The following is an 11,856-nucleotide window of genomic DNA, read 5'->3' as shown; positions in this document are numbered from 1 at the left end:
GCTGTCGAAACTGTAAACATCACGTGACTTCACGTCTACCTGAATGACGTAACACGGTCTACCTGGATTTCGCCGTGGGCGTCTTGCCGCTAAGAAACCTTAAATGGGCTGATCGTAAACATTTGCTGTCGTTCACTACTGTACATAAGACGGACATTAAAGAGGGCGAGAATTCAGTAAGACAACATACATTGTTTATATTCACACGTTTCATTTGGGTTAGTAACTTACTGTATATCGTAATCTATATCACAACGTGTTTTCGGTAGTTAAATGTACGCGTACGGTTTTCATAATTGTTTAACCATTGCATTTAAATTCAGCAGTTATACGTTTAATGTGTTGTTATTTAATGCAACTTAATTTGCTATGTTAACTATAATATTTGTAGTTAAACTAAAACTGTAGCATACTATAGTATTTTCTGTATTAAATTCCTGTAGTGTTTTTGAACCTTACTATGGTAAACATTGAAGAATACTACTGCAGTTTATCTAGGTAATAGGCTACTACAGAATGCAATAGTACATAGTCTACTTTTACTATAATAACACTATGGTTTTGCACCAGTCATAAACAAACCCTTATCGCTTAACCATTTATCCAAATATTGATCTATGTTTGTTTTTTACAGTACGACAGTATGGCATCCATTTCATCCGAACAAAACACACAGCCTAGTCCTCAGCTGCTGTTCGTAGGAGAAAAAGATAGTAAGCGGCTTTTGGAAGTGTTTGTCAAACGAAGCCTAAGCCTAAATGAAGGATCGCCTAGGATACGTGAGCACCGGTCCAACAAATTGGTCACCATAGCAGAGAAGCAGAAGAGAGATCGCAAACATTCAAGTGATACGTCCCTCAACCTGACTTCACAAATCTCAGATGCAGAAGAGGATTTCAGAGAGGAGCTCTTCACCCAAACCGAATCAGAAAGAAAGGTCGATACGCCGTCCGAGAAAACGTTCATAAAGTGGAAAATTAAAGGAAGTGTGCGTCGCAAGAACGGCTCTGATGCGTCTCTAAAGTCCAATAGCAAACCTAAAAAATGGTTTCAACGAGAAAAAGGCAAGGAAGACGATGGACCAAACCATGAGGCTTCACCTTTTCAAACCCATGCGGTTGGAGATGGTCATTCAAAGACGGCAAACAAACTGGAGTCTTCTACCGAGGAAAGGAAGATCGATGGCTCTGATGCGTCTCAGAAGTTCAACAGCAAATCTAAGAAATGGTTTCTGCGAGAAAAAGGCAGTGAAGATGATAGACACAACCATGAGGCTTCACCTTTTCAAACATATGGGGTTGGAGATGGTCATTCAAAGACGTCAAACAAACTGGAGTCTTCTACTGAGGAAAGGAAGATCGATGGCTCTGACACGTCTCAAAAGTTCAACAGCAAACCTAAAAAATGGTTTCTGCGAGAAAAAGGCACTGAAGATGATAGACACAACCATGAGGCTTCACCTTTCCAAACATATGGGGTTGGAGATGGTCATTCAAAGACGTCAAACAAACTGGAGTCTTCTACAGAGGAAAGGAAAAGCAAAGAGAGCAAGAAGCAAAAGAAGCCCACAGTATGGAAGAGTATCTTGAATTGGTTTTCCAAAGGAAACCAGGAAAAGGAACAAGAAGTTCAAACGGCCGTAGAATCGCCCCCTTCTTCTGCACCCCCATCACCACAGATTTCATGTTTGCCTTTATATGAGAAAGGTGATATCGGTATGCGCCGCTCCAAAAGTATGAAAAAGAGACAATCTCGGGGTTCAATGAAATGGAGGCGAAGTGGAGATATGTCAAATTTGGAAAATGGAAAAGGTGCATTTCATTTTCTACTTGACTTCATTTTCAGATTTGTGTTAATTGATAGAATGATCTAATGAAGTTTCACTTTCACAGTTATTGAAATGGTGGAGCCAAACAACTGTTACTATGAGAAAGTATCGGCGGAACTGGAGAAAATCGTGCATGAAGTAAAAGACAGCCCAGCTGATGGGAACGCTGCTTTTCAACCTACGGGCCAGAATGGTGTAAAAGGTGAGTGTTTTTTTTATAATGGACTTTAATTTGAATGATGCAAAGAGGAGTCACTTGAGTTCAAAACCTCAGGTAAACAAGGAATCCCGAAAACACGCAATGTAGTCATAATACTTTTTTATAGTATGGGAATAGTTTACTATAAAGAAACCTGTGACCTTGCCTTTGAAATCCAGGCTTATGTCTCATTAGTGATAAGATTAAAGGAATCATATTTGATTTTACTCATTGATTTCAATCTTTGACTTACTCAGTCAATATTAAAGACATCAAGGTTATGTTTTCACTGAATGTTCTTTATGTCGGATGATTTTATGTAAATTACAAAAAAATGACTTTAGATGGGTTTCACAGGCAGGGTCACAATTTTTAAAGGGACACTCCACTTTTTTTTTTTTTTTTTTTAATAGCTTCACTATAGTCAAATATATGATTTTTATCATTTTGGAATCCATTAAGCTGATCTCTGGGTCTGGCGGTACAACTTTTAGCATAGCTTAGCATAATCCATTGAATCTGATTAGACCATTAGCATTTCACTAATAAAATAACCAAAGAGTGATATTACGCAGTGCCTGAAAATAGTCCCCTGGTATTGAGAGTAACCAAGGGGACTATTTTCGGGCACTGCGTGAGAAAATATTTCCTAGTCATATCGGCCTAGACAATCGCAACTTTTAATTTTTAAATAGGAAAAATATCTAAACTCTTTAGTTATTTATTAGCACAATGCTAATGGTCTAATCAGATTCAATGGATCAGCTGAATGGATTCCAAAACTGTAAAAATCTAATATTTAATTTAATGAAGCTGGAAAATGAGCATTTTTATTAAAAAAAAAAAAAAAAAGGGTGTTGTGTCTCTTTAATAGATATTTATGGGTGAACTTTTTCCCGGACATTAGTTTTAGGTTTTTCATAGGTAAATATTAGCCAGTGCATGTTTTGTGATCAATATCTTTAACCAAGAAATATTTTGCAGAATAGTTCCTAATTTTTGTCATATTTCTGCTAGCTCCTTGTTTAAGAGACTATGAGGATGTTATCTCGAGGATCACAGAACTGATAAAACAGGAAGGCGACTTCATAGATGACAAGGTGGGTGTCTGACGTGTCTTCTTAAATCACTTGCATCAAAGAAATGCTTTCGGATTTGCAGTTAAATGCGATGAAATTGAAAGCATGCAAGTGGAGCATTCCATTTAAACCTAGTTCAACCCTCACACATTTAAAAAAAAACTACTTGAAAATATTAGAAGCACATTCTTCTATGGATGTTTCATGTCAAAGTTACCAAATTTTGGGTTTCTGCACAGTTGCAATGCTTTCTGGAAATGCAACGAGGTATTTTATAAATTAAAATATGAAAAACTAAATACGAAAATGTCTAGGCAGGGCTAGTCAAAGACTAAAATACTTGTTTGAGCTGCATGCCTTAATTTAAAAACATCTTGCACTGACATATCTTAACGTATATCAGTGCATTGTTTTGTCTCAAGATCCAAAATTTTCATCAAATAAACTCAACGTGGATAATAATCTGGTTTGAGACTTTAAAGTTCTGACCGGACATCCTGTGGCCCTGTCAATTAATTCCAACCAGAGTTTCAGTAAAAAGGTTTTTTTTTGTCCTAATATAACTAAAGACTAGTCCTGGATTAATCTTAACCTTGTCTGGGAAACCGCCCCCTAATGTTTTTTCATCTCCTGTTCCCTCAGATTAAAGACAACACCGTTGTGAGTTCATTTCTGGAAGGCTTCTCCTACAGATCTTTCCAGCAAATGGCTGACCAGTATGTCCAGTCTGAAGTTCCAGATAAGGAAACCAAACGGCCCGTCGTTGCTCCAGAACTGGTGAAGTTTGCCTTCACCCTGGACTTCACAGCCAGGGTGGCAAATCTCCATCACCTATCTACGGGCCAAATCATGGGCTTCGGAAACCAGTATCTCCAAGATCGCTTTACACATATGAGTGAGAGTCATCCACATCTCAATGACACTAGAACAGATGGACTTAAATCAGAGAACCTTGACCAAGATTATCCGAGCATATGAAGTGCTTTCCTATTGGCGTGACTTGGCACTTTGAAACAGCAACACTGGGATAATGTGAACTTTTAAGCCTTATATCACCAACGTTTCAGACATGATAATGGAACTGAAAAAACAAGCATAGCTTTAAGTTGTGTAATAATTGTGTAATAACACATATATTATGTGAATGCACATTAGACTTTTTTAATGTGTCATAGACGCTGCATCCGAAATCGCCTACTTCCTATCAAGACGTATGTTCACTTTCGTAGTTTTTGATAAACAGTAGGCACAAAGTACCCGGATGACCTACTACTTCCGGCTAGATTTTTAAGTGTGCATTCGATGGACACCATGAGGCCACACGAGCCTCCCATTGAAAAAGTAAATATATAATAAAAATACCGGAAATCTATGAACGCCGCGAGAGGTGATTTAGGTAGCAAGAAATGTATTTCTCCTAGTACTTGTTAAGCAACGCATACATAATTTATGGTGGTGGGTGGTTGTTCTGATTACATCGTAGGTCAAAGGGCATGCGGGGTCACATGACAATGAAAACATGGCGGATGCAATACGTCCGAAATGTATTCATACTACACCCACACATACTATATAAAGTATACTGTTTTAACGATAAAGCAGTTCTTCATCTAATTCAGTGCATACTACCAAAGTACATGATTTCAGATGCAGCGAGAGTTTTATTACTAAATAGTGCGGTCTGATGCTGCAGAAAATGTTGGAAAGAACGTGTTTGAGAGTTTAAATAAAAAACTATTTCTGAAAAAGCCGCTAACAAGAGCTAGCAATCTTCTAAATGCATATTTGAAATGAAAGGTTCGCTATCAATAAGAAAACACCCTTTAAATTTGCAATATAAAGTTTTGTAACTTTTAAAATATATTTTTTAGATATGTAACTGTGTATGCTGGCATATGCAAAATATGTTCATAAAGAATAATTATGTAATTACTAATAAAATATTTTTTTATAAAGTGTTGTGTATTGACTTTATTTAAATGTGATTTTTTTATACTAGATAATGCTCAATGTAATGCACAACCAAGCATAAATGAATTTATTATGTAAATATTCTTATTCAGTCTTCCTCTTGTACATCCACATACACCTTCAGAAAAGAAGGTAAAAAATGTGTCACTGGTACCTTTAAAAAGATCCTAATATGTACTATTTTGGTACAGATGTGCCTTTGAGGTACCAATGTGTACCTCTTAGGTACAAACGTGTACTTTTTTGAAAAGGTACCGTTGTGTGAATAAACTTGTGTATGGATTAACCGGTTCTCGCCATGAATATAGCCATAGATGCTGGAATGGCGTAAAGAATAAATAAATAAAGAAAAGATACCGCCCGAGTGACAACTTTTGTACCTTCTTGAGATTTTCATCTCTTTTTGCATCCGTTGCATCTCTGAGTTTAATAAAAAAAAAACTTTCCCCAAAGTTGAGCTAGAGCGAGAAGATGGTGGCTTGGCATCTGCAGTGTCATCTGGGCATCTTTTTCCACACAAACCAGATGGCTGGAAGCAGAGTACCGATCATTTTCCAGCCCAGTGATGTGAGATCTGCTCTTTCTGGTTCTTTGAAGTGGCAACACAGCCTAACAGAAAATGTAAAGCAGGAGAGAGGAGAAGAAGAAGAGAGGAAGGACATATAATGGGGAGCAAAAAAGATTGCAGAAATCGAGCAAACGTGGAGACTAAAGATGGAAACTTTATTAGCAGGAATCTGAAAAATGTAAGGCTGTTAATGTATTAAGATCTTAGTTCACCCAAAAATGAAAATTCTGCAACTACTTTAGTAAATTTAAATCCCATGGCAAGTCTTCAAACCCATGATGATACTCTTGGTAATTCAGAATTTCTTTTTAAACTCCTTAAAATCACTACCTTGACCCCATCTTTGTGTTTCCTCTTTTCCATTGACGTACTGTATTCGCTTCATATTCAAATCCTCATCCAAATTCATCTGACTGATGTCATTGCAGCTACTGAATATTTATTGAATTTTAAATTTCACATTACAAGATTTAAAACTTATTTTCTCCTCTTTAGGATGAAAAATTTATATGGAATATAATAATAATATTTTTGTGGAAACCCAGCTAAAGACATTTTTTGTGATTTGTTGTTTTCTAAAATATCCTACGTAAAAATAATTCTTTAAAAATATAACCTTGATATCTTTAATAGTGATAGGTCATGTCAAAGTAAAAATCAATGATTGAAATCTTACTTTGATGGGCTAATCTCAAAATTAGATGAGAATGAAACTTCAGTCTGGATTTCACAGACAGGGTCGTATTTTTCTTTTTTACAAAATGTTTTCCAAATTAATCTGTGGTTAAGTTAACATTACCTTAATGAGTTTTCATGTGCAAAATGTTATATTATTAACAAAACAGTTATTCATCATTCAGCTCCAGGACAAACCAATACGGGCTTCATTTAAAAGCAGCTTTGCTGCGGACAAAAGGGAAAGCCTCAGCTCATTTTAGAAAGCATTTGTCCAGCATGCATTGTTTCTATATGATATTTTGCCACCTGGATCTAATTTTAGACATTTTGAGACAAGTGATTGATGACTGCAATAACACTGGACTTTTCTCCAGTGCATGCTCCAAGATTTTCACTACACACACACACACACACAGTGATATTCAAACCTTTTCCAAGCAACATATTTTACACATTTTATACAAATGTCAAACTTGTAATGAAAAAGTTTTTACCTATAATTATATCTCAGATGTCCATATTTGTTTGTTAAAATACCTACACAGTCTTTTAGAGCATTTTTTACAAATTACTTTTAAGTGCAGATTTCAGAATTGTAACATCCATAACGTTGCATCTTCCTCATAATTTTGCATGCAAAATAAAAAAATGAATTAAGTCTTCTTCATTTGTTGGGTGTTTTTGCATTTTATGTCACAGAACTCCTACAAAGTACATTGTCTCCTACAAACTTTGTTGTGTCCTTCATTTGTCACATCCATATCATATATATTTAAAATAGATACATGAGTATAGACTTATATTTATCTGATGTCTGGACACTATCATCAGGGGTGTAGGAAAAATAAACAGATGGTTCAATTTATCTGTAATTATATTTCAAGTTTGATGGCAAATGTTACATCCATAACGCCTAATTAAAGAAAGGTCTCTTACCTCAAACAGCTTAACTTTTTGTTGTAAAATGACAAATAAGTTGAAAAGAGTTTAAGTTACAAACAAGTAAATGGAAATTAAAGTTTTAGTGTTAGCTAAATGTATTGGTAACACTTTACAATAAGGTTGTATTAGCAAACATACGAAAATGCATTAACATAATATAGTTTTTCAACATGTATTAATTCTTGTTCATGTTAGTTAATGGCGATACAATTATTCATGATGAATTAATAAATTTGTATGTATTAGTAATTGAAAAATTTAACAAACTAAGATTAATAAATGCTGTAGAAGTATTGTTCATTGTTAGTTCATATTAACTAATGCATTAACTAATTGTTAACAAATTCAACCTTATTACCTCTTACCAACGTATTCAACACATCTGCAACTGCTTTTACGGATAAAAAAAAAGTAGGCACAAAATCTTAACACAAAATGTTTTCCTTTTTTATTGTCAGAAGTAAAAAGTAAGATTAATCAAAGAGGCCAAAGCCCATGTCTTCATCAGACTCCTCAGATTCTTCTTTCTTCTCTTCCTTTTTCTCTTCCGCTGAAAGGCAAAGCAAACATGCAAATGTGAACTTACAAATGTAATCACAAAGCTCCCATGTGAGTTTCGACCTGACACGCACAGTAAGAGAGTAGGAACTGCTACTGTCCAATAAGATTGAGGGAGGCAGGAATGTTGCTATCAGACAAGAGCCATTACAAACCCATCACAAAGTTCAAGGTTGAGCTATAACAGACAGACAACCTAGTGCAATGTGGACTGTAAACAGTGTTAAAAGCAACGTGACAATGTGTGAATTTTCCCCAGCATTTACTTGAATCTGAGTCATCGATGGAATCATACTTTCTGGCATCAAACACTTCCTTGAAAATTCTAGTTTACACCCATATGAGTCTCAAATATAATTACTAGCATGCTTTTATACAGCACACAAAAAAAAAATATTCAAATCTTGGTACATGAGCAAACTACTCACCTGCAGGTGCTTCCCCAGCAGGAGCGGCCCCACCACCAGCAGCTGCGGCAGAGACCGCCACTGCACCACCTGCTGGCACGGAGGCTAACTTAGAGAGGCCTGTAAAAAAAAAACAAATTAGCTCACAATTTCAACAGTATGTACAAAACAACCTTAAAACTATACACACAGCGCAACCTTACCGGCATTCATGACTTCATTGATGTCCTTGCCATTCAGCTCACTGATGACCTATAAAGCAATAACAAAAAACGCATGAGACATATATTGACTCAATTTAGAAATCGAAAATGCTGACTAAGACAAATAAAACAAGGGCAACAGAGAGCAGCTTGGATAAAAATAGCAGTGCAACCTTAAAGTGTACCTTTAATAAAGGAATATATACCCAAGAGATTTTTGTATTCAAGATGTATTATGTCACACACATGCATATCAATGAGCTCAATTCTCAACTGCAATATTTCACAGACTTTATAGAACAGAAAAGTCTTGAATCTTTCAATGAATCACTGTTGGGTTAACTCTTTTAAGAATACAAGAGCCCACCTTGTTAAGACGTTCATCATCGGCCTCAATTCCAACACTCCCAAGGATGTTTTTAATGTCTTTGGCGGATGGGTTGTTGTTGCCACCCAGAACAGCCAACAGGTAAGCGGCCACGTAACGCATTCTATGGGAGAAATTACACACACTTGTTTACACCTGCTTAAATGTCTGCATTACTATTTTTCTAGTTTATTTTCATAAAAAAAAAGAGTCAATTTCAAACAAATTCAAACACTTTCAAGTGGATCAGGTGTAAAACCTAATAAAAAGAGCCTAAAAATAAACGAATACAGAGATTAACAGTGAGCTAGTGGACAAGTCATAGTTGCTTATTGAAGCATCTTATTTTTGGAAACATGGTATTGCATTACAAACACACGAACATTTGTTTAAAAATACTATCAGATTAAAGTCGGTAAATAACTAAACATACTGTCACTTAATAAAAAAGTGTGTTTTAAATTAGCTTGACATGTTACAAAACGATTTCCTTTATGAAGGTCTACAAAACGTGCCCTGCATGCTTCATATAGGCATCAAAGAAATTTGTCTACAAAGCGGATTTCAAATAGCCAAAACATTTTCTGCCATTCACATAGCTCTTTATTTAAATCTTTAAGGTGTTATTTTCTATTCTCCTACGTTTTACATTATTTTCTGGACCTCGCTGATACAAAATGGAGCGTAGCTATAGCATTACCTAGCTAGCGACAGTTTTCGTGTTTATAAAGCAGAAAATACAGTTATATTTAACCAGACTGTGCATTAAAAACATTGTAAGGGTTTAAGTTTATAAATATATCATCGTGAAAATATCAAAATTAACTATATCTAATAAATAACATACTTTAAGTCTGCGAAAGACACGAAACGTCGGTCACGCTGCAATTTCCGGAAACGAGAGAACGAACGGAAGCAAATAGCCGAAGGACGTAGCAGTACTCGACAATCTGATTGGCTGCACGGAGCGTCCTGTCAAAATAACAGGCGTTGATTGGATGATGTGTTGTTTGATAAATGGCGCAGCTGAAGCGCTGTCATTTTCTGACAGCCATGAACTTTAGAAGCACTTGAAATGTCAGCTAGCTTTTTCATATTATTTCTTTACTTTTCAGTTGTATTCACATGGAAAAAACCTCCATAGATAGATGTGAATGTTTGTTTATTGATGATTTTATTGATGATGATTTTATTTATTTAAGTGTCATGCACACTCATAAGTGCCCAGCCCACATGGGCTTATATGATGTTTAAATATTTTATTGCCAGACTATTCAATGTATATATTGTATAATTAGTTCATTTCGTTGCTATAGGTAGTTAGGTACGTTAATTGTTCAACTTTTCTACTTTTCATTTAAATGTTTCAATAAAAACATTCAAATATTTAAAACAATTACGCAAGGTACAAGGTATAATACACAAACAAGTTTTTAATAATAATAATAGTCTTTAATAATAATAATTTTCTGCAGACCTCAAAGCGCTTTACATATGAATTAGGGAATCTCCTCAACCACCACCAATGAGCAGCATCCACCTGGATGATACGACGGCAGCCATATTGCGCCAGAACACCCACCACACCTGAAAGGTCCATCCACCTGGGACAGTTGTAGTCTAGAGGTTAGAGAGTTTTGGGCTTTTAACCCGAGAGTTGCCGGTTCGAGTCCCTCGGCCAGTGAGTTGTGGTGATCTTAAGCAAGGCACCTTGGCTTAATTGCTCCCTGGATTCTGGGGTAGCTGCCCACTGCTGTGTGTGTGTGTGTACCTGGTAATTATCACGTTGTGGGGACCAATTGAACAAATTTCTAAAAAAATTAATTAGATGTACGTGCCTCCTATTGTGTGACTATTGTATGACTTAAAATAATGGAGCTTTTACTCCAGGTAAAGAAAGAGTTCATAGGTACCTTAATGGGGGGGCCCTAGAGGTTCTGGATTATAGTACACTCAAAATTACATGGTTAATAATTTATGAAGAACATAACAGGTTTAGAAAGCATTTCCTAAATATATATTTAACTCTATAGGGGGCATACAGTTTTGTAACCTGAGAGGGAGTAAACTGCAACCATTTTTGGGTTAACAATCCCTTTAAGAATATTAATAACCTTGTAATTCCAACTGGCACACATTACAAACACAATGTGAGAATAATTTATGCTTACATCATAGCACAAATATGAAAATTGTGTGCATGTTTTGTTGCAATAAATTCTGATGGATATTTGTTGTCATACACTGAATTATGAATATTATAAGAAATACCTTTTTCAGTATGCAGCAATGTTTTTTGGTCTTCCTTATCTGTTAATATACTGGGATAAAACATGGAAAATACTGAACAAGTTTTGTGTCAGCAATAAAATTAAGGATGTGTCTTACAAAGTGTGAGAGAGATCATTTGGAAAGTAATGAATATATAGTTGTTAACTGTATTAGGAAAGCAAAATGGGCCCTTTGTAAACCAAATCGATTACATTTTATGAATGATTTCAAGTTATACTACTTCAAAAAGTTTAAAAAACAAAAAATATTTTAAAAGTACTCCATTTGTAATTTTTTTCGCTTTCTTCTCTGGTAGTCTATGTGACTAACACCTCTTGTTTATGTGGCAGTGAGCAAAATGTTTTTTATATTTGATGTCAATATCCAATAAAAAAAAATAGTTTGTGATTTTGTAAGAATGTACACATCGATTACCCACAGAAGACCTTAAACGACCTATTGGAACCATGTGGATTACTTCTGTGAATGTTGTATGCACTTTTTTGGGGGGGGGGGTTAAAGTTGTTCCCTGATCCCAGTTTTCTATCATTATAAGCTTGGCCAAGCAAGGGCATTTACTAAAAGAACTCCAAACGTGTTAATCTGAAAGAAACTGGCATGTATCTCTGATTGCTTAAGGGCGAGTAAATCATGGGGTAATTTTGTTATCTGGTTTAAGGGAAGGACTAGTTCACCCAAAAATGAAAATTGTCATTTACTCACTCCATGTTGTTACAAAAATGTTCAAGTTTTTGTTCTGATGAAAAATACCTCCCGGACAAATT

The 11,856-nt window shown here is 35.6% G+C and overlaps 2 protein-coding genes across 3 annotated transcripts; one reads left to right on the top strand and one right to left on the bottom strand.

Moving 5' to 3' along the window:
• Window positions 1-4,993, top strand: LOC135770040 (uncharacterized). Of its 2 annotated transcripts, none has more exons than XM_065279665.2 (5): window positions 1-218; window positions 635-1,811; window positions 1,893-2,030; window positions 3,045-3,127; window positions 3,749-4,993. In XM_065279665.2, the coding sequence occupies exons 2-5, from the start codon at window positions 644-646 to the stop codon at window positions 4,082-4,084; spliced, it is 1,725 nt and encodes a 574-aa protein (XP_065135737.2). In that variant the 5' UTR covers window positions 1-218; window positions 635-643; the 3' UTR covers window positions 4,085-4,993. The 2 variants fall into 2 exon arrangements, with proteins under 2 accessions (XP_065135737.2, XP_065135736.2); XM_065279664.2 differs by having other exon boundaries at window positions 2-176.
• Window positions 4,994-7,690: 2,697 nt separating this feature from the next.
• On the bottom strand, window positions 7,691-9,772 carry rplp2 (ribosomal protein, large P2). The gene is made up of 5 exons (XM_065279662.2): window positions 9,648-9,772; window positions 8,801-8,924; window positions 8,434-8,482; window positions 8,252-8,350; window positions 7,691-7,815 (listed from the first exon to the last, which is right to left on the bottom strand). The coding sequence occupies exons 2-5, from the start codon at window positions 8,921-8,923 to the stop codon at window positions 7,739-7,741; spliced, it is 348 nt and encodes a 115-aa protein (XP_065135734.1). The 5' UTR covers window position 8,924; window positions 9,648-9,772; the 3' UTR covers window positions 7,691-7,738.
• Between the last annotated feature and the right edge of the window lie 2,084 nt (window positions 9,773-11,856).

This window comes from Paramisgurnus dabryanus, chromosome 7 (assembly GCF_030506205.2).
Source record: "Paramisgurnus dabryanus chromosome 7, PD_genome_1.1, whole genome shotgun sequence".
Classification (NCBI taxonomy): Eukaryota; Metazoa; Chordata; class Actinopteri; order Cypriniformes; family Cobitidae; genus Paramisgurnus; species Paramisgurnus dabryanus.
This window is presented reverse-complemented; position numbering and strand designations above follow the sequence as displayed.

What these genes read in the sequence shown, in the direction of transcription:
- rplp2 (XM_065279662.2), bottom strand. Translation starts at nt 8,923, where the DNA reads ATGCGTTACGTGGCCGCTTACCTGTTGGCTGTTCTGGGTGGCAACAAC. An exon ending in CAATGAAGTCATGAATGCCG is followed by an intron (nt 8,351 to 8,433) that starts GTAAGGTTGCGC and finishes TTTTTTTTACAG; the next exon opens with GCCTCTCTAAGTTAGCCTCC. An exon ending in TGCTGGGGAAGCACCTGCAG is followed by an intron (nt 7,816 to 8,251) that starts GTGAGTAGTTTG and finishes TTTGCCTTTCAG; the next exon opens with CGGAAGAGAAAAAGGAAGAG.
- LOC135770040 (XM_065279665.2), top strand. Translation starts at nt 644, where the DNA reads ATGGCATCCATTTCATCCGAACAAAACACACAGCCTAGTCCTCAGCTG. An exon ending in AAATTTGGAAAATGGAAAAG is followed by an intron (nt 1,812 to 1,892) that starts GTGCATTTCATT and finishes TCACTTTCACAG; the next exon opens with TTATTGAAATGGTGGAGCCA. An exon ending in GGGCCAGAATGGTGTAAAAG is followed by an intron (nt 2,031 to 3,044) that starts GTGAGTGTTTTT and finishes TATTTCTGCTAG; the next exon opens with CTCCTTGTTTAAGAGACTAT.